The following is a 23,142-nucleotide window of genomic DNA, read 5'->3' on the forward strand; positions in this document are numbered from 1 at the left end:
TTTATTAGGCCTGGTGAGTATAGATCACAATTTCGTCAATAAATAGCTCCCCTTAGTGGCCAACATGAAATATAACTCAAGTCTCTGCTTTTCACTTGACAACTTCTTGCTATGCCAAGTCAAAGGACAGTTCATATTTTTGGAATCGGTTTTCAATTTGGTACCACTGGCAAATTTGTCACAGAGGCAGGCTCGAATTCCGCGTGCCTGCTTCTTGTCTGCAAAGGTAATCAGATCTGGGATTTCTGTGTTCCTTTCTACATTTGCAAAGCTCGGGAGCCAGATTCCCCACGGCTTGTTTGCTGACATCCAAAACAAAGAACCCCAAATTTGATTATCACTCTCCATGCACAAGACAACTCGAAAAAGGAACAAGGGAATGCAGGAAAAACAGCAGGTGTTTGTCTCAAAACCCCGGGTTGAAATATCCTCTACGATTTAGGATTACCAGGGAGGTTCGGGTGGGGAAATGCTTGTGTTGGTGCTGATTCCTGAAATCCTCCTTTATTTTTTTAAAAAAAAGACGGACGGAGTTTAAGAAATTTAGCGTCAGCAGTTCCCAGAAAGTATAAAACTTATTTCATCCATGCACCATTCTGCACCAACTGTCTCTGACCGTGCACAGGTGGCAGGCATCATTTCAGAAACAATCTGCGTGCAAATATTGTTATTGAAAGCAACCAGCAACTGCATGCTGAAACGGCTCTATGCCCAAAACTAAAGGCTAGGTTGCAGTCCCTCTAAAATCTGAATAAATGTCACAGAGTGAATTAGCAGTTGCGTTTTAAGTTATATTGCTGTAACAGCTCTTTGACACGTAGTTTATGGAACAAACGTGAGCGATCTGTCTGTCAAAATCATCAAGCATTTCAGGCAATTTCAAAATGTAATTGTTTGACAAGTTTCCCAACACAGAGGGATGCATGGCCTAAAAGGAGAGGGGCACACAGGCACTCCTCTGTGCAAGAAATGTATTTAAACAACCTCTCTTTGCAGAAAAGTACAAACCGGTGCCTAGGACGTACCACGGACAGTGATGATCCATTTTTAGCACGCATCTGCAAAAGGACAAAAAAGAAAAATGGAGGCTGAGTTCATGCTTAATCAGTTCATTTTCACTAGATGGCATGCTTTCTAGCAGCGCTGAGACACTGGTAGGTGTGGGAACTGCAAACACTTCAGGGCCACAAATAGCAGGAATGCCACCGCTACCGCTGTCGCACCCGAGCGTACGCTGCTGACTGCGGCTGGGCCACGGGTACTCGGGCACCTTCCTGTGTGAGAAGACACGTGAAGGACCAGCCCGGCCACGTAACTTAGTGGTGACTCTGTTCACTTCAGTGAAAAACAATCCAGTAACTTACATAGCACAAACGGAACAATGGTGACAACGATCGGGTTTTATTAGCTGGCATCTATCACAGAATCGAATACCTGAAATTAAAGGCATATTAATACCAAATCACAGAAAAGCGCTCCTTTTTCTTCGCATGTTAGTTAATATTCTGCTCAGTTCCTAACTACTCATGTTCTTTCCTCTACCACTTCAAAAGAGGAGTGCATTTGCAGCTGCTTTTTGCTGCCAGGTCATAATCAGATAAGCAATGCTCGTAATTCTTCGGGAGACGTGCAGATGTGGGGAGCAATCCCCACTGCAACGCGTACAACCAGCTTAAAAGCGATAAAAGAAAATTGTACATTTCCCTCTGGCTTCCACATTTAGTCAGACTGTACATATCATCCATTTTGATAATTGCCTATGCAGCAGGTCTTTACTTCAGAATTCTTTGGATTGTCTGACAGAAATGAACAGGTCAGAGCCTCCGATATGAACGCGGATTTCTTTTAAGCTTTGAAAGGAGTGCAGTGTGCATTTAATCACAGAACAAGGTCCAGAAATCTGTGCAGAGAATTATGTCCTGTATCTCTAGGCTAGACTCCATTTTAAGCAAAAACGAGAACAGATTTTGTCATTCTATTACTAAACACAGACAATGTAAGTAGGCTTTTGAACTGGAAATACAAAGAGTAACGTATTGCTTTTCAAAGGCAGCACCTGGGACTCCACTGAAGGTGAACGAAAGCGTTCAAAGCTTTTTTTGTGTCCCAAGCAGAAAACCTGAGAGAAAAGGCATTAAAATTATTTGCACAGCATTGCTCAGTGCGTGCAGCGGCATTAGGAACGCCCTGTTGGTCAGCAGTATCATCTGGACTGACAGCATGTGCTGCCTCAGCGTGCTTGATTACATTTAGAGAAAGAAAGTTCCCTGCTTAGCTGACCTCCATTCCCCGTCCTGGTGTAGACTGGCAACTTCCTTGCAATTTCGGCGAGAATTTGCCGCTGCACCTCCGGCCTTTCTTCATTTTCATAGCGTTCTTGGTCAGCATAGGACATATGATACTAGAAAGAGAAGTCATGAGAGGAGCTGTTACCTCTGGGTAGCAGAGATAATATTTCAAGTATGGGCAAATTTGGAAAACGTTTTTACCTCCCACTCCTTCTAATGAGATTAATCTAATGTGAAAATGTGTTGTTAGAAGACAAAGAGAGATAATGAGTGCTGGACAGCCAGAACACTATGTGATACGTCAATAAGAAATGCAAAAGTGAAATTAAGGATTACAAAACAACATACTAGAATTGCTACGACTGTTGCCATAAATTACTATTTTTCATTAATAACATTACTAACTATGGTAAGGACACTTGAAGCACTTCTCTTGTGAGCAAGAACATATCCTCAGCCACAGTTTTATGTTTCTAAACCTGGGATTAGTTGTTATTTACAATATTCATTCTTGTAATTAGGATCGGATTGTGGCCATGTACATGTGGAGTGCCACACAAACACCATCCTCATTCTATTGCTCCAAACATAGTCTTTTATTAGCATTTCATAGAGATAGAACAAAAAAAAAAAATCCACCAATATGAGAAACATGAAAAAGTAAATATTTGGCAGAAAAAGAATTTAAAAAAAATGTCTGCCGCTGACTGCCCTGTGCTCAAACCACTACATCATACTCTTGTTCTAAAATAAGCCATTTATGTTAAAAAAACAATACCAAACCCTTAACTAAAGTATTATTCATTAAACAATCTATTTGAAACCCCAGTTTCTCTTCATCATACTATATTGTTACATTTCTTTTTCATGATGCTGTTGACCAGGGAAGTGCAAGGACTGGAGCTATGAGCACACCAAGCACCAAATCAAAAGCCATATACTGTGCACACAGCCACAGTCCTCACAGCCACAGCCACGCGACATCAGACTCTCAGCATGTTTAAAAGGAAAATGATTCTTTTATCCCTCACTATCACAAGAAAGAGTCTGACAAAGGAAGCAAACGGCCACTACAAAGAGGCCGACTCCAGCAGGCAAAGGGCTCCCAGCAGCGTGGGCAATTCTGGGCTTTGGTGGGACACTGAATGTTCACACACGCACCACAACTGCCTGGCTCAGGAGACCAAGAAACCCCACTACCACTGCCAATGCACTCATTTCCACCTGCACTGTAACACCTTCCCTGAAGAGTGAAAACCAAAACTGAAGGTCTGTACTCAGGAGACTCCAGTAAGGTCAGGTTAAGGAAGGTCGGAAGGTCCTCACGATTTGGTTTGCAACTTGCTAAAAGTTTAGAGATCAATAACACTATAAATATGGAAGTTAATCATCAGTCCTGTCACTCTCAACATGAAAAATCCTGTCGGCTCCTGGAACAACTGAAAAGGCAGCTTTAAAGGTTAACAGCATCTCTGCTTTAAACCATGCTCTTTGGGGAGTTAAAGGATTCTCAGAACAGTAAATTACTCAGTTTTTATGGACAACTCCAGGTCACTTTCCATCCCTTTAGGCAATCCAATCAACTCTCCAGATCAATTAGATTGAAGGATTTTTGAGTTCTCCTTAGCATCCCTGCTTTCATCCTGAAATGAATGAGAAGTGCTTGGACTCTTACCTTTTTGCCTGGCTGTACCGGGAGAGTAAAAATAGACTTCCAATATGTCCACACAAAGAGCACAAAGAGAATATGGAATATTATAAGATAGGCCACTAAAAAACAAAACAAAACAAAAAACAGAAGCAGAACAATGACTTCTTAAGTAAAAGTTTCATTCGTGATGGACATAATACCAATCTTTTACAATAACCAGAAAAAAAGATTTACAGTACCAACCAGTATTACAATACAGCTAAACCTTATGGTCATGAGGTCAGGAGAGTTTCAGAGATTTACGGGTGCAGCTCGGTGTTAGCTATCTCACAAGCCTCCCCTTCTCCACCTGATCTGATTCCGTGGGTGAGGAAGAACACAGCTGTAAGAGACTTCACCCACAGGGCAGGGGACAACCCTGTGCCACTGGGAATGACAGGATTCCTGTCTCTTCCCCACATCCTAGGCCCAGGCAAAGCAGAACTGGCAGGGGTGATACTGCAGTACTCCAGCATCTCTGACCTTCAGGTTCAGTCACTACTAAATGCACTTCGCATCACAGCACCATATTATCAGTGTACTGTCCACCCAGGCAATGAATTCTTCACCACTTGTGAGAGCTGAGAGAAATAGCATGCTCCAGCAGAGCTTTACATCACCTTTAAACTCATCTCTCTCAGATGATTTCATCTTTTAGATTTGCCACAGTGGATACAACAAAACAAATGAGGAAAACATCCCTCAAACTGAGCAAAAGAGGTCTTGTGATTACTGAGCAAGAATTGTAATCCACTAGACACAACATTATCACATGAAATCCAGCACGCAGAGTAATCTTATTTCAATATGCAAACTCTATTTCAAAGCTTTTGGGCATAAGCAGGCATACTGTGGTTCAGAAAGCCAAAGGACAGCTATCCTTCAGCTACACAAACTATCTGATTGTTATTTCTTCAATACTCAACCCGCTAAAACATTATCAAAGTCAATTTAAACACACTATTTAATCATAGTAATAACCTCATTTTCCCCATTTCATTTAAGCTTCAAATTCAAGCAAACTAAGATTAAAATAACTACTACTAGTGGAAATAGAAGTCTGAAGTCCAGACATTTCCTAACGTCTCAGGCAAGCCTGACTGTGAAAATGTAACTGGTAAAAAGGCCAAACACAGCTTTGAGACTTTCTACTGAGATGGCAAATGATCTGATACACCTCACAAGGATATGATGGATTGTGTGACTGACTTGTGAACCAATGATAATTCATTATTATGCTCTTAAGTTTGTTTGAGATGTTATCCTTATACCACATGCAGGTGGAACTCAGTCATTTTAAAATTAGTACATAGGGAGATAAATCTTGCAACAGGCTTCATTTTGTTGATCAAACGATACAGCAACATGTTACAGGAAGCTGACCTGGAGATGCACTAATAGATTAGGCAACTAATAACTTTCTTCTGCTGAATAATCATTAACATCATGCTTTCTACAGTTTCTCTGTAACAGTTTCAAGTGTTAGGACAGCTCTCTAGTGGAAAGAGAATTTACTTGATGGAGCAATCTGGAGGATCTTTAAAGTATCAGCAGGCATTGTTCTTCATGGAACAATCTGCCAGGTGAAAACCATTACACCCATTTCTATCCTTCATAACCCTGGGAGAAGAAACGAAGGTAAGAGGCCATTTGTATTAGCCAAATGCCTCCAAAGCACCTCCTGGAAAGAAGAGGAGGAGTACTGAAATGGCCACTGACCCCTTATCCTTAGAACGCGACTGTGGCCTCCAGCAGCGCACCAGTGGAAACAGTCTCACCCCGTGATCCTGCTGCTCTGCCCGACGCGCTCAGCGACCTCACGGCAGTGTCAGCCTCTCCTACCAAATGAATCTGAGAAGGGTTCAAGCCAAGCAATAATGAGACAGAAACCTTTGTTCTAACTCATCTGTGGCAGTAACTGAAAGCTGCTGTGTTATCAATCAATATATGGTTAGTGATTAACAGAACCAAGGGAAAAAATCTTTTGCAAAAGCATCCCTAACAAAAACCATTAAAAACAGCTTTCACTGAAAGAACAAATAAAATAGTGAAAAAAATCAGGCAGGCCAGTTGTCTTTTCTGTTTAGCTTGTAAAATCAGCTCTGAAAACATAAAACAGAAAGGGAGAAAGGTGCTTAGGTGTATACAGAGACACACATATATTTTCTTCTGAAAGAGTAAAAGGGATCAAAGCCTTTTCAGGTTCTTCTGCTCATGTTGTGACTAAAGAGAGGCACTTCCCAATACATCTAAAAGTTATAGCATGTCTAACAACACATGCTGTATACTTCATGATGTGTAATTACAGGAAGGAAACACTGAAAGGGTATGCAAGTTTAAAAAAAAATGATGGAAAGTATTTTTGATATTTTAACCAGAACATTTGTGAATCTCTTTACAAAAGTACTGAATGTCAAATAGTAAACTGAATGCACATACCTTTTTCCACAGGGTTGCTCAGAGTCACTGAAAAAGAAAAAACATGTGTCTACAGAGCAAATAGGACTCCCAGCAAAGTTTCTGACAAATAACGTTTCTATTTGAAACACAGCCATTTTAGGAGAAAAGTTCAAATCCAGCAGAAGAGAGCCTACAGTTTAGCATCAAATCACAAGCATCCATAACAATTCCTTGTTTACTCATGCAAATGACAGCTACAACAGGTTGTTCAATAACCGTTACTTATGCTGTATTTTCCCTTGTTCTAAAAGATATTTTGTATATTTGTGCGTTAGAAATATGACAAAAATAATTCACTGGTGACAGTGATGTGACAAGATTACCACGGCTCCTCTAGCAACCATCCAAGCAGTATCTCTCTGCATGTGCTTGTAAGCACATACTTGTAGCCTCCTTTGCACTAGTGTCTAGGTGGTGTTGATCCTCCACAGTTATCTGTGTCCCAATGCATTTCTGCATCAGCATAAATTAAAAAATTACAAATTGTCTCATCTTTGGCCAAGTCAGCAACAAAGGATACACTGTAATGACTCAACTATTTTTACACTTCCTACTAGCAAAGTTTTTGCAATCCTTCTTTACCCTAATTGTAGGAACAGTCCCTACTAACAGAACCACTTAGAGCAACCAACAAGGGGTACGTTGCTCAATGTCTACTTCTACTAATTATTTTAAAAATCCATCCATTATTTTAAAAGTCATCATCCAAGTTTAACAGAAAAGATAAAGACATATTTCTTTAACTGAAAACGGCCCAGTTCCGTGATATCCTGACAGAATACTGCTTGGAAGACAAAGATAGTTCATGGGCCAGGAGCCCCTTAAGGTGAGTCCATAGCCTTGAATCTAATGGTTACAACTGAAATACGTTGCTCATTGGAGGAACAGAGGAATGAAGGGAAACTCGTGGCCACAGATTGTCTCCCAGGGGCACAGCAGTCTTACACAGGTAAGATCATATTGTTGAAACACTCAAAGATTTGAGACATTGCAAATACTGGCAGTGACCCCTTCATAACTCAGACTGTACAGAAAAAGAAGTGCTTGAGGGATAGGAACCTTTTACTTCTAGCCTACAGCCAGCACCTGGAAAGAGACTCTGCTCCTCAAGGATGACTCTATCATCTTACTTAAATAAGAAATTTGGAAAAATGTAAATCAGAGTAGGAACCAAGAGGTCCTGCTTTTACTAATTAAAGTAGCTTTTCTTAAAACCATGCTAAGAAACAATTTTGACCTGAAGCTCTATGATACACAACAATGTAGAAGAAAAAAGAGACCAAATATTTGCTGTGTTTCTGCGTCCTCAATTTCAGATGAACAAGACTGTTAAGAAGCCTTTAGTTTTTCCTTTGATTTAAAGAGTATATCAGCTTTTCACAAACTCTGCTTGGTTCCCTCTTGAAGTACACGTCACATTTGCAGCATGGCCTTTCTCAGGATTTTACTTGAGAAAATGGCAAACCTCCCAAATAAAGATTATATAAAAGGTTTTATTGTGGGACACCGGGTCATTGTTCAACTGCCAACCAGACATGACATCAAGGACTCCTCTGGAATATGACTTGCTGGCCATACCAGTCACTGGAAGTTTAAAACTCAGTATCATGAGATGCCTCTAGGACATCACCCCTACACGACTTTCAATCCTCAGCAGCCTGCACAACTAAAGAAGAAAAATTAAGAATCCAAAGAAAGCATCTACTATTTACATGCTTGCAGCAGCTGAAATGGAAACCTGAAAAAAAAAAAAAAAAAAGAAGCCAACACAAAAAGCCTTATTAGAAATCTGGAAGAGAAATAATGTCCTGAGAGCTGGTTTGCAAGTAACTGCATATACCAACAGTTAATGTTCAAATCCTAAAATAATTAATTTAGTCATTTCAACTTCTGTATAGATAACCTCCTCCACACACAAATAAAATGCATGAGAGAGAAAGATGGGGCAAAAAAAAAATAGATAGGTGTGGGCACAGGAGTGATTTTAAACTGTGATTCTAGACAGTAAGATGAGCTCCTGCCAGCTTAACCAGCATTTTCAGAATAACACAGGCCCAATCCAAACCCCACTTAAATCAGCAGTCTTTTCTAATAGCTGCACTGAGACTTGGAATTAACCAGTGTTAAATATTACTGAATTTGCACAGCACTGCAAACAAAGCATATATCAGAAGACTGACAGCATTTCAGGAAAATACTCAAATTTTTGTCATATGGTCTAATTGACAGTTACATGCACCTTGGAGATATCGTTCCATGTGAGTTCTTGAAAGAAACAGCCCACAATCTCAGAGATGGAATAAAATGTCATTAAGTATTTGGGGGTTTTGCCTAGCTACCAATTAAAGCACATTAAAGAGACTGCATTTCATTTTAGTCCCCACCAAGGAAAAACAATAGATCTTACTGCATTGGCAACCCCTAACAAAAATCTGATTTGCATTTGCTATGCAGTAAGAGAAGGCAGCTCTTTTCACAGAAACGTCTCAAACTACTGCTCTGAGAACTCTGGATTCATTTATCTGGCTTACTCCATCCAGAAGAGAAAGAGCCGCATGCTCTCCCTCAACATTTCAAAAGTCCAAGCTCCCAGCTTTTCTCTCCACCTCTACCGGACCTAGCAATCCTTTCTTTTAGCAATGGATTTTTGCAAACACACTAAACCAGAACATAACAAACACAAGAAAGTTTGCAACCTACTATATAAATTGCTCCATTAAACTACACAATTACTAGCTAGCACCAAAAACGTCCTTTCTAAAATTTAGTGTTTTCTGTGCTAGTCTGACAAGTTACTTGACTCGTGACTGCGGTTTAACATAAGCTATTTCTTTACTTTTCAGAATATAAAAAAAAAATACTGTAATGCAGGGCATATACTGATTTTTGTTACCGCTGAAACCAGAAATCGCATCTGAACGTTATCACACGGCAACGATACGGACTTTTGCTGCGGGTATAAATCTCCCCGTCGTCACAAGCGTCACTTCCCCTGGCTAACGTGAGGACACACAAAACACGGGCTCATGACTAAGTAAAAGAAACCGCAACACCTAGCCACCCCAGCCAGGATATAAATATTACGGAGAAACAGGACAGCACACCACAAAAAATCCCACCGTGGGCTTGGCTAGTAATGAAGTGCTTCTTCACACTCACCCAGCCGGTTCCGGCGGGGCTGGAGCCTGTGGCAACACCCGCCAGCCGCGGGGCTCGGGGGCCGCCGCACCTGAGCGAGCCCGCCTCCCCCAGCCCGCACGGGGAGGAGAGGGAGGAGGAAAAAGGAGAAGGAAGCCGAGACACCCCCCGCGGCTGCGGAGGTGGGCGCGGGGCTGCGCGTCCCGCCCGAGCCGAGCGGGATCGCCCGCCCTCGGGGCCCTCACACCGACACCGGGAGGGCAGCGCTGCCCCCCGGAAAGGCGAGCTGCTGCGGGGGGGCAGAGCCGGGGGCAGAGCCCGGGCCGAGTGCGGCCCGTGGGCGGGACAGGGCCCCGCGCCCCCCGACCCCGGCCCGACCCCACCTCACGCCCCCTCCGCCCCCCAAACCCGGCCCGGCGCGCTCACCCAAGCACAGCTCGCAGACGTAGGCGTAGTAAGACCAGAGGACGACGAGGGCGATGATGAGGACGGGCAGCCAGGCGAACGCCCGCTGACAGCACCGCAGCCCCCGCGACAGAGCCATCTTTCACCTCAGCCCGGCCCCATCGGCCGTCGGCTGCGCGGGACTGAGCGCCGCCAGGAGGCGGGGGAGGCGCTCGGTGCTCGGCTGAGCGGCCTGGCGGGCAGCGGCGGGGCTGGGCGCGGCGCTGCGGCGCCCCCTGGCGGCGCGGGCTGGAGGAGGGGCCGCGGGGCCAGGGCGGCCACTGGCCCCGGCCTCAGCTTGCCCACTGGTCCCGACCCACGGCCGGGGAAAGGCTCCCTTTTGCGGGGTGCTTCAGCGCTTCTCAACCTGCTTACGACCCACGGCGCGGCACTGCCCACCGACCCCACTCCCGGGAGGCCATGGCAAAGCCTGTCCCACCCTGCGAGCCGGAGCCATTGGCCGGAGTGTCAAAAAGCTCCTGGAATTCCCAGGGATGTAGGCACAAGCCACAGTTCCTCGTTAATTGCCCTAATTTAAGTCCATCTGTGCTGTCCTGGCCCGGCTCCCCTCACCTGTGCTACAAACACCCCACCGAGAGCCCACATCAGCCTCTTCCTCCGTCGCACCATCCCCACAGCGGTTTACACATCTAATGTGCTCCGATGTCCGTCCTCGGCCTTCCTTCTGACTGATAAATCTTTACACTAAAAGTTGTTTTTATCAGTAATCATACAATTTTGTACTTTGTTCTATTAGGCTTATCTTGTTTTTCTATGGGTTGACCCTGCGCTGGCACCACCGCCATCACACTCAAATTTCCTAAGCACAAACCTGGGTTACTAGTGAATATGCATGGGAAGATCAGATTCAAGACAAACTGTGGAACAAAATGAGTGTCCCCTCGAACAACCCGATAACACAGCCTTTAATGTAAAAAAAAAAAAAAAAAAAAAAGAAGAAGAAAAATAGACCACTCCCCAGTCTGCTCCATGACCCCCTTTGAATTCCTGTAGGAATCCCCCTCATTTCCACATTCACTAACATGTTTTAAGTTAAGGCTTGAGTTAATTAAATCTACTATATTACCTCTGCTAAGGAAATTAGATTTCTCATCAAGAGAACAATTTATCTAATAGAATGTACTTCTGACAAAACCCTGGTGTCATTTACCCCACTTTCCAGTCACCTTTGTTCATCGGTTTTGTCCCTCAGAACTTATTCTAAAACTTTCCTTGTTGGTGGTGTCAAACTTGCAGGCTGTACTGCCTCTAGCAAATTTTCTCTTTTTTTGAGTATAGGTACCACATCTGCCATCTTCCTGGGCGAATCCCTGAATTTAGACATCACCTGTGAAACCTTAGACCACACTTGTAATTCCACATTTAGTTCTTTCAATATTTTAAGATGGAGATGATCTACAACCTCTGATTTTCTCAAAAAATTTGTTCGGTAGTGAGGCAATAGCAGTCTTAACTTCGCTGTTCTGCTCACAGTCCATACAGTCACTCTCCTGCTCTTCTTCATGCTACTAAACTCTTTAATACAAAACCTGAACTTTTTGGCACTTGTTTTAATTTTCTCTGTGCGGTCCAGCTTACCCAAGCTTTTGGATAGTCCCTGCTATAGCAAAAGAGCTTTGCAGATGCCATAATATATGTTTGCCTGAGCTGCATGTAACCCTGAACATGAAAGCTCAGAAATCTGACTTAGACTGTGAAATCCAGTATGTTTCTATATCTATATTTATATCTGATGAAAAGAGAAATGCCCCGTTCCAGGGCAGTCAGAGAGGGAATTTAGGACAGATACATTCCATATTTTGAGGATTTCAAAGAGTGAGATATGAATGCCCACTTGCTGTCTCCTCCTTCTTTACACACACTGTGTAGAACTGAGAAGCCAATAGTTTTGCCAGCAATACATTTTACAAACAGTAAAATTTAAAAATCATTCTTGTGAGCCAAATCGCTACCTGAAGTGACTCACAGAATCCCCTCTCCTAAAATCTCAAAATTAATAATCATATACATGGGAGGCACAACACATCCATGATACATTTTTCCTGCTTGTGTGTATATAAAACAGGAAGGCAACCTCTCCAACAGACATCAGTGGAAAAGTGAGGAGACATTTTCAGATAATGCCTCTGTAAATAAAAGTAAGACTATTTTTTTTGTTCAACATCCAGTTTTTCTATGTGTTCTAAGATCCACGTGGATTATCTTAAAAATTCTTTTGTTTCATGGGCTTCCAGGGGACACTTAGTCATATAAACATGAGCTCATCTGAGGTAAGAGATTCCCAAATACAGCTCTTTAAAACAAAAATAATCATGCAACCTTGAAATCTTGTGATTCTCATAATGCATTTTTTACACTTGTGGTTCAAATGGTAGCTGCCCATTTGAAATTGCCAGCTGGAGTTTGATATAATTGGTATGAGGTACCTTGTGTCCTTTTCAGAAATCAATACTACAGATGTAATTCAAAATAAACGTTGATTCTAAAGTTGAGCTTCAGCCAGCTGTACAAAGGAAAGAAAGTCCTCTCTGGATGCGCAGCCTCACTGGGCTCCACAGCAACTACAACAGTTGCAAGCAGCCCAACCTAAGAGAGTGGTTTAGAAAGAAGTGGGATTATCCTACGTAATATCTGTATCTTTAAGTTTCATTCTGACCATGAGAAATTTCCTGCTAATGCACATCACACACACAACAAAGAAGCAAACATCTGCAGAGTTCAGAAAGCTCTCATTTCATCCATAGGTATAACTAGACTGTTTAAAACTATTGTCAAAAACTGCAGCACTAAGGAAGGCGGATGAGAAAATCAAGTGCTAACATCTTTAGGGCAATTTAAATAAGGCTTATCATCGTTCCCTTTTTCTCTAAAAACTTTTTGGGTGCTCAAAGAAAGGAAGATGGTGGTGATGTACCAGTGCCATGGAGACTCTGGGTATCAGGAAACGCATCATTACAAAGAGCTGTATTCTGAAGACTAGAGTAAGAATGACACCAGCTAAGATGGCACTGGCTTTGTTGTTGGTCCAAAAAATAGCTAAACTACAGAAGGAAACAATATAAACTCAGGAAACAAATGCTAGTTTTTACAACAATTTACCTATTGCAGAAAACCCAAAAGGACCACAGGTACCAATTTCACCAAAATGCTGTCTTTCTTATGAGAAAAAGCTCTTCAAAAATTACACATGGTAGAAGATGCTTAATTGTATTGTCCTGTAAAAAAAAACACAACTAGAAAATGCAGTTTATATTTCCAGTGCTGAACATGAAACTGTGCACAGACCACAGTATGCATGTCAAAATTATATTCTAATCCAGAAAATCAAATTTGTGTGAGTTACTTTCCCCACTGTTCATTTCAAAGTCTTGCTTAAGCTTGTAATATATGCAAGCCCTGAAGGTATGTGGAAAGAGCTACAAAGCAGTCGTAAACAGTAATGAGCCAAACCTTGTGAAGATCTAACTTTTCAAACTACTTTTAACCTAGTGTGTGTAAAATAAAGGTGTAATGTGTTTTTTTTTTTTTTTTAATTGTCAGATGTATTTATATCTGGGTAGGTTACCCATGGTTTTGCTTATCAGTGACAGAGATATCCAAGAAGATGTGCTAATCCATGACCTAAAAAGGGAACCAATACCAACCCCAACTGGCAGAGGAGAGCCCTGGCTTCTGACCTCCTTCCTGATCTGAAAAAGATTTGTGGGCCTAAAGGCTGGCCCGTTTTGTCATTTATTTTAGGAAAACAGCAACCCTCCCTACCTTGATCGTATCGTGGCCTATTGCATACCGTACTTGTAGGTAAGCAGATAAATCTTAGAACACATGCTAATCTAATCATGCCGGCTTTGGGCTTTGTATCAAAAATGCTGCATCCCAGCTCATGCAGAGGAGTTAGACCGAGCTTTTTCAGAAAAATTAAACAGCTGATTGCAGAGGAATAAAAGTGAGCTGGTCCAGAGAGTGGCCATGAGGAGCTCCGTAACCACTGATGAATATGTTGGCTGTCATCCAGATTGTTGTGTGTAGTTACTGCAGCATGAACCACAGCTTACACAGTTTCCAACAGCCACAGCAGTTTTTGCTGTAGATGGAGTTTTTTGGTAGCCTTCACCATTGGTTTCAAACAGGCCAGAATTCAGAAATTTTGTTTGATTGCTGTCCTATCAGAAAGCTCAAAGGACTAATGGGCCAAAGAATCAGGATTAGGGAATACTTTTAAAAAGAAGAAGTAGATGCAACTGATCAGACTTCACAAGAGATCCTACTACTTTTACTGGTGACTTCTCAGTCATGTGTTATAAAAGCTTTCCCTTCTCCCCAATTTTCCAGCAAAGTACTGGTAGATGGTGACGGTATAATGAGGACTGATTTGTACTAACCTATGAGCGAGCTGTATTTCTGTTATATTCAGTAAGAACTCTCCACTGCATGTGATAAGCTGCCACATTTACACATTAACACCTGCCCCAAAACCCCAGGAAAACCTATTTTTTGTTACTTTTGGCAGGACTTTGCAGCTCTGTACTGGGACTCCTGTATTGTACATGAGTTTGTGCACACATACAATGGTCCTATCATACATTTATCCACATAAATGATATTATCTTGCCGTGCATAAAGTAAACTAAGGAAACCGCTAGATCATACTCGATGTAAATCAGCAGAGCTCTAACAAAGTGAGTAGAGCTGTGCTTGTACGTACCAGTTTTAAGACCTCTCTCTACTGCTCTGGTACAGAAGTTAGATTCAGACAATTATCCTACCACTAATATTGGAAGCAAAGTGGATTGACTCCCCCCCGCCCCACCCTAGGTTTTCCAGCTTTCTTTGTCCTGTACAGTAGTACCCGCCTTGCCTTTGACTATAAGCTGCACACATGGTGTCATTGCTCTTAGTCATCACCTGCTTCCTGCTCTCTCAGATTTCTCAATCGTCCCATCCCCCACGTTAAAATTTTATCATAACTTAATGTGGAAATATGGGCAGGGTATATGGAGTATGTAGCAAGGTCTGTCAGCACAGATTGCAAGTAAAGCTGTTTAAAATATTACAAAACTTTTAATTGCCACCAAGTGAAAAAGTGGCCATTTGCAGCAAAATTTGTCTCGTTATTACAAATGCAGTCATTTGTTTGCAAGTACAGAGGAACATATGGTGAGCAAGTGCTCGCACCATCAGAGGGTGCTGGAGTCCACGCAATACTCATCGGCATTCAAGTCCCTCCAGCTCAAGAGCTGCTCATTTTCTGTAGGGACAGGAGACTGGCCTGTACAAGCCTCAGTGCTGGTAACCACAGAAATATAAATCACTGGGGATGAAAAATCATTATCTTGTTTTGTCACATTTACAGCCTTGCCCAAATATTGTTCAGAATACTTCCCCAAAACTACTGTCTTCATATACTCCAGAGATTGGAAATCTGATCAAATGCACTTACAGGTTTAGGTAAAAAGTCACATGAAATACCATAAATATGACATTTTCTACTTTCTGAGTTCTTCATTTTGCACTTTAAATAACAACCTTTTAATTAGACAGCTGATATATATTTTTCCCTACCTTTTAAAGGCAAAACTTTAAACCAAAATTCATCTATATACCGCCAGCAAACCTGTCTTCCCCATCCCTCTTCCTTTCCTGCAATTACCAAGTGAATCCGGAACATTTGTCACAGACATTTGCTATCTGACAGTGGAGTAACTGCATTAGTAGAACTAACAAAGTCTACTAACCTAACGGATGGGCCTTTTTCTCTTGTCTCTGCAATCCAGAGCGGGAGCGTTCCTCATACAGCACCCTTAGAGAGGAACAGATAGGGAGAGAAACATGCTACATATCCAGGGAGACACTTTTGTGATGTCTTAAATCTCTGTGTCTTTTCAGCAAATGGGGGCCTGGTCCCACGTGGCACCCTCAGAAGAGGGGAGGGATGCTGGGGACAAACCCTGCCAAAGAACCTGTTGCTACAGCGGTTAAAGCAATCCCACACGCAGCATGTGCTGCTGCTGCTCCTTCGGTGCTACACAAACCTCTGCCTTTGAAATGTGCATGCACACGATAGCTGCAGCACAGAAAATTTCACAAGGGGAACACAAAGAAGAGAAGATGCTGCTTTTCAGTGGTTTTAATCAGCAAAGTGTCACTGCAGTTCTCTAGAACAAAACAAGCTAGCAGCCCGACGCGTCCGAGCCCAGTCCTGGCCTCTGACAGGCAGACAGAAGTGGGAACAATGTCTGACAGAACAGATCTCTGATGGAAGCATGGTCTTTTTGATCCCTGGTTCTTATGTAGATTCAGGTCTTAACACTTACGTGAGCGTTGTAGCAGGATACACAGTTTCTGGTTTCTAAAATAGCTGTATTCTCAGATTACTTTTTTTAAAAAAATCTGTGTCTTCTTCAATCACTCTCCAGTATCTTTTTTCCCTCACACTACTGAACTTTGAAACCAGATAAACACACTCCTAGCCAAATCATTATTTCCTTATCTTTTAAAACAGCATACTATGGAGCTTTGAGTCCTCAGACCATGGTGAAGCTTCAGCAAAACTCAGGTTTCTTTAAGTCTGTGCCATCTTTCAAGAATGAGCTGTACACAGTTATGTGATTCTTTTGAGTTTTGAGTTAAACCGTAAAAATAAGTATGTAGTCTCAGAGATGCACAGAAGAGAATGACATTTTTGTAATCTCACCAGAGTTTGCAGATTGATTTTTTGCAAATCAGTTTACTGGATTTTCTTTGTACCTGGTGGACATGATTTCAGAGCTGAACAGCAGTGCTGAGTGTAGGCAGGCAGCATATGCCATGTGTAATTTTTTAATTTCCTGGTAGCAGCAATTCTTACAGGCACAATAGCAGGTTTGTTTATTTTTTGTTCTTCATCAGACCTTTTATTAACATTCTGTTAGATCTCTTGACTGCACCTGGTTTGTTAGTGACGGAGTAAAATGGCATCTTTGCCCTGGGCTCTTGGAGACAGTGCATATGGATGGGGAAGGCAACAGATAATATGGATGCAAATTTCAAATTACTGGTTTCATCCCTGAGGCACTTAAAGAGGACAAATCTCAAGGAAATAGGGAGAACAGCATGACTGTGCTTTTAGTTCCTACTGAAGGTATAGGCTTGAAAACACTGTTCATGGTCCTTGCGGTATTTTCCTTTGCAAAATAACATAGCATAGTATCTGTACTCTCTTGATGAAAGCTCAATCCATCACCAGATCATCAAGATCCGTGTATTTACCAGCCAGTGCTTGAAGTAGAAAGAGCCTGTCCCTTGCACAGGATCAAGATACTAGAAATCCAACATGACTGTCTTTCTGATGAGCACCGATTAATGATCACTGGCACTGAATACCCACCGATTTGGACTAATCACTGCAAGGAGTAGTCCTTAATGAACTTGAGGGAGAGGGATTTTCAACATTCAAGTCAATGTTGTCTTGCCCAGAGAACCACTCATGGGGAAGAAGCAACTGTTTTTTTCTATTTATGTAATTTTGCCTATCTTACTGGAGGGTTTTTTCTTTTAAATGGTTTCATACTGATAAAACTCTTACATATCCCACAGAACAGATCTGGTGTGATCCCACCAGCACACTGGTATTCAACCTCTGAAAGTGAAACACAAACTGAACCTTCTGAGCTGGAAAGATTTATGAGGATTTGCACTTTCTAAGACAGACAGTCCTCTTGAGCAGTAGTATACACACTTATTTAGCTAACTGCCTCACATCTTCCACTGCATTCAAGTGCATGATAAATACCAGAGCTGTAAAAGTCTCTCAAACATACTGCTACCTCCTCCACAAACTGCCAAGAGGAGCTTTCTAAGAAAAAATAGCTTAATTTTTAGTTTGGTTTTTGTTTTTTTTTTTTTTTTTTTAAATCAGTGCCATAATTACTGACTTGATGTATTTTCTTATTCTTTTCTCCACTGATGCACACCCATTTCCTGGAGGATGCTCCAGTCTCATTTACATCTGATGTTTCTTCCAAACTTCAGAACCTGTGTCAGTCTGGTAATTAGCTTGAAGACAGAATTAATTAAATTGGATTGCTAGAATGAATTCCATATACCCTGGGAAGTCTGATACTTGCAATCAGCTATGAAACTGTTGCTAGGATACTGGAATTGTTTATTTTTTGGAAGAAAGATCTATTAAAATATTTGTCTTTCTAAAGCTACAAATCCAAAATATACAAAAGTTTAGTTGGTCCTATGAAAAAATGTTTGGTGCTTTCGTATATAATATTAAAGTATTGACTCAGAAAACATATGAAGAAACCCACAAGAATCTACTAATACATCTATCAGAAATATTCCTAAAAAGAAGCACATTCTAGCTGATGAATGTTTGCTTTCATGATCTTTTTCCTCTGTTAGCCTGAGCTGCACATACACAGAAAGCATTGCATGCACAGAAGACAAGAAACATCTATTATCTTAGATTTAGTTTGTACACCTGACAGTAACAGATCATCCTCTACAACTTAAAAAAATATAAAACTGAAATATAAAGGACTCAGTGATGAAGCTCATACCACCTTAACCGGAACCCTCTAGAACCTAGAAGTTTGTACCATCTTAACTAGAAGACTGCACCAAATTTCAGTTTTTACCCTCATTATTTTTCTCAGTTTCCTACCTGTGCCCCCATGGAAGATACTGAATAGTCCCACTCTCTCTCCAGAGCTCAAATTCAATTACATTTAAAAGGTTTTTTCATCCTTAATTGTCATTTATCCAAGTTATAATTGTTTAATCCCTTAACCGCTTTTCAAAAGTCAATCATGGGCTCTTCCATGCTGTTTTTCTTTTCACAATTTCAGCCACCTCAGCAGTGACAGACAGACTGCAGCATAATTGTGATACCTGCAGGGAATCATTTTCTAGTGGCAATCACCTAGAGATGTGTCTTCTCAGCTGTCCATAACAGACTCCCTCAGTTCACTGCATTGCTCTCTCCGTAGTATTCTAATGGATAAAACTGTTAGTTTTATTATGTTTTAGAGATAATGTCCATTTTCTTCATTATTATTTTTCCTTCAATTCAAGTGTACCTTTTCTTTGATTTTATTATCCGATAAAGACTTTGAGGTAGAGAAGCTGGGGATATAGAGAAGTCTATAACTGATGAGATGTAATTAAAGCAATCAGAAGAAAAGATCCACATGGCTTTATTCCTAAACTCATTTTCAACTGCCAAAATGTTGTTGAAAGTCTGGTTGCACTGAAATTGATTTCCAAAATCAGAGTTTAATTCTTCACCTCTGTTTCTCCATCATTTTTTTTTTCCAATTGATCTTCCATTAATCAGATAGTAAAGGAGATTTGGTGTGTTTTGTGTAATTCAAATTCTCCCCCATTCCTAAGCAGAGACTATTTCTCTCTTCTAATTTGGCATGTAATCTATTTTAGCTTCAGCCCTGAGTAACAGCAAATTCTATTCATTGGGTTACAGCTGACTCCATCAGTGATGAATGTTCTGTTCACATTGTTATGAATCTCCAATAAATCCATTTCACATAAAACTAGAACACTTTAAAATACCTGCAACTGTCACTTTTAGTTGTCAACGGACAAAAAAATGAATAAAATACTGTAGTGACTGCTGTTGGTTAAATCCGCCTTTGACCATCCATGTCCGTTTTGTCTTGCCTTATACAAGCTTCAGCCAGTCTAGATTCTGACTGCTAAGGAGGTACTGGGTGTTGTGAATTATGGCTGATGACCCTGAGAAATATGCAATTTATTGTCAATTGTCCATTATAATCTGTGGGAAAAACAAAATACTTTTCTTGAAATGCTGTGTGAAAAACAAGTTTTGGCCCAAAATTTTCGGAACATAATATAACCACTAGATTCACTCTTCTCTTGTAATGCCGATGAGCCCCAAGAGTACTCATAAATATTGGCAGACTAAAGTAGGTAGTATTTTGCCAGTTTTTTTCCTGCTGAATTGTAGTTAGTGTTTTTAACATAGTGATACATAACAACGCCCTTAATGCTATTCCTTGGAACTTCGTCCTGAAATTCGGTTTCAACTCACTTAGGTCCTAGAACATGTAGATCAGCTAGCGATATTGCTGCCAAAAACCAGTTAATGAATTTGCTGATAGACCCCAAGAAAGGGGGTGGGGAGGGGAACGGGGGTCTGCATTTCAAACAGCTGCATTTCAACTGTCGCAGGAGGAAGAAAACTTCCAAGTTTTATTCACTTTTGTTCCATGAATATTAGTGAGACTTTCATTTAACTGTAGCGTTCAATGTATCCTATTTCTAAAATTCTTATAAACCCAGTTTTTGTGCCTGTGCCAAGCACTATTTATGTGGAAGAAGACAGCTGAAACACACTGTAGACACATCCTCCTAAGACTTCATGTGAGGCTAGGAGCCTGTTGCTTTTCCTTCAGTAATTAGTTCATAGCCAGTTCATTATTATGTTGAGATCTAAAACGTCATTTCAATTCAAATGGTATTTGCCTCTTTATCTGGACACTCTCTAGATTAACACCGTCACATTACTTCAACAGAAGTCTTGTGAATGAAGGAATGAAATGAAAGTGGGGATGCATAACTCATTTATCACCATGGCTAGTTACTTACAACTTCTGGCCTGCTATTTTCTCAGTAATGCAGTTTTGTTTGTGACATCTGTTCCTGACGTTTGCATCAGTGGACAGTTTGCTTCTTTACAGTTTCTGCTAGGATACCAACATACTTTGGAATACTTGTAGAGAACCATATACAGAATCAGTGGCTACACTGCATCAGGAATGATACATATTATTAGTGTGCTGAGCATAATTAAGTTTGCGAGATGCTAGCTACTGTGGAAATGGCACAGCAGCACACCTGAGACCGGGGCACCAAGCACAGACCTGCCTGGATCCTTTGCACGCTGAATCACAAGTTGTATGTTTCAAGTAGTGCACTTCTCATGGTTGCTGTTTTGTTCAGGACAACAGCCCACACGTGGAATATTATCCTGTTTTTCAACCTTCTAGTTTGGTTGAAGTTCTTTCTCCTAACAAAACCTCTTCATCCCAAATTGAAACCATGGCTAGTGCAGCCTTCTGAACCACTAATGAGATGTGGCTGTGGGAATCCTCAAGACCAGTAAGTTTGAATCTTAAAAGATATTTGTGTTTATGTAGTGGAAATATGAGAAAGCATATTTTGACTAATGGTATCACCCTAGAGAGAAACATGCTTGTTATAAATATGTTCCATTGCAATTGCTGGAAATCTAACAAAATTGCCATAAACAGGACTTACATCAATGTTTCTGCTTGACCTTTCTGGGAGAATAAAAGTACCTTCTGGGAATGCAAAACAAATGAATTTTTTGGAAACAAAATGAGTAACACAGACCTTCCTCTTTATAAAATGGAGCCCCGATATAGCTGCTGCTGCTTAGTAACAGTTCCTCAAAACGATTCATAAAAGCACCAGATGTAAAGGTGCGCATGTGTGTTTCTTAACTCTGGGCTCTGATGCAAAACTCAAAAACACTCATGCTGTGGGTATAAGAACTTGAGACTTTAGATGAATAGCATTTGCAAAATGAAAACCATATCCTTCTAGACATGGATAAGCTATGCAATCAACTCCCCTGACATTCTTGTTTCTGCCAGTTGATGTGTTGTTGGAACTGCGATAGCTGTTGCATACCATTTCCTGGTGCTTCCTGACAACAGCTAGCTCTCTTCTACATTTTCCTCTTAGGAGAAAGATATCCTGTCTAGCACAGAAAAGCTGATAGAGATAGTGTGATAAAAACCACAGTTTTTGAGAACTTGATTAACCTACAAAAATACTGTCAGCACCACTAAAGTTGAATATGTTTAATAGGACCCGAAGGGTACCAAGACACTTAACACAAATAGTGTTTCTGCCCATAATGAAATATTACAGATAAATTTAAATGTAGAACTGAACTAGCGCTAAGAAAATTGCATTTTTTTCCCTTCAGACATTATTCCAAATTACCCGTGGATTAATTATCACAATCCAAATTAAAGTATTGTATACTATCTTATACAAATAGCTAAAAAGACTATTTGGTACTGCTACTAAACCCCATTCTTTTTATACATTCCTAGCAGCAGATGCATTATGTTCACATAAGGAACACTACTCGCCTAAAAGTAAAGTGTAACAAAGCTCCTAGAAACATGCTCATCTCTTGCAGCCAGTGACTGCTGAAGCAGTTTGATCCCTTATCCCGCTCCTCAAGTCGGTGAGGTAAGAAACATGAATCCCTCATTGCAACATACAGTTCCCTCATACAGTTTCTTTTAAAGGCAGGAAGTCATTTAAAGCCAATTAGAATTTTTGATGCATTTATTACCCAACAATCACACCCCACAGCCCCCCCCCAAAAAAAAAAATCACCACATTTGTCCAGCAGAGCCTGATAAAGCAAAGTGAGTGGCTCCCCACCCCACTCCCAAACCATCCTGAGCAGAACTCTGCTTTGGCAAGTCAGGTTTAAAACCAGCCAGGAGCCTTGCCAGCAAAAGTACAGAACCAGTGCACTTCTAGATTGGCTCTTCTTCTGTGGCCTCTGCCAACTGGCTCCCACCACTGTGGCAGAGCAGAGACTGAGTTCCTTTGCTTAACCCTCTGCTACAACCAGGCAGATTCGAAAGGCTGACTCTCATCATCTCGATTCAAAAATCTAATTTTTCATAAGAAATCATGGTCTAGAGAGTGTGGGTTGCACAGCAGTATTTGTGCAATTTCTAGCAAATACATACTGTTCAGATTTTTGAAAGACATCAGTAGATAGAGTTATTCCTCCTCACCCCATCCTACAGCTCCCCTCTCCTTCCTCTTTCTCTACACATCCACATGTTAAAATTAAGTGGGTCTTAACAGATCCGTAAGTGGGATATACCCAAGTGTTTCCAATTTACCCTCAGTGAACTTGAATGAAAAACATTTGAAAATGAAATTCTGGGTGAAATCTTACAGCATTGCTACAGCATATGGAGTTAATTTCAAATAGCACTTTGATAATGTCATGATCTGTTAGAAAGTGTTCACCTTATACCGAAGATATTATAAACTCAGTTGCCTCACTCAGTA

At 41.1% G+C, this 23,142-nt stretch overlaps 1 protein-coding gene across 4 annotated transcripts in view; it reads right to left on the reverse strand.

The window, feature by feature from the left end:
- Window positions 1–10,141, reverse strand: part of ZDHHC15 (zinc finger DHHC-type palmitoyltransferase 15) — a 29,255-nt gene extending 19,114 nt beyond the window's left edge. For all 4 annotated transcript variants that reach the window (XR_006166920.1, XR_006166919.1, XM_042807055.1 and 1 more), the window contains exons 1-6: window positions 10,003–10,141; window positions 6,418–6,444; window positions 3,964–4,058; window positions 2,281–2,401; window positions 1,365–1,434; window positions 1,026–1,058 (exon numbers count right to left, since the gene is read on the reverse strand). Coding sequence is in view for 2 of the 4 variants with exons in the window: in XM_042807055.1 (XP_042662989.1) it covers window positions 1,026–1,058; window positions 1,365–1,434; window positions 2,281–2,401; window positions 3,964–4,058; window positions 6,418–6,444; window positions 10,003–10,120 (464 nt within the window). In the remaining 2 variants the exon portion in view is untranslated. The remainder of the gene's footprint in view (window positions 1–1,025; window positions 1,059–1,364; window positions 1,435–2,280; window positions 2,402–3,963; window positions 4,059–6,417; window positions 6,445–10,002) is intronic.
- Between the last annotated feature and the right edge of the window lie 13,001 nt (window positions 10,142–23,142).

The sequence above is a fragment of the Tyto alba genome, unplaced genomic scaffold (assembly GCF_018691265.1).
Source record: "Tyto alba isolate M040663 unplaced genomic scaffold, T.alba_DEE_v4.0 Super-Scaffold_5, whole genome shotgun sequence".
Taxonomy (NCBI): domain Eukaryota; kingdom Metazoa; phylum Chordata; class Aves; order Strigiformes; family Tytonidae; genus Tyto; species Tyto alba.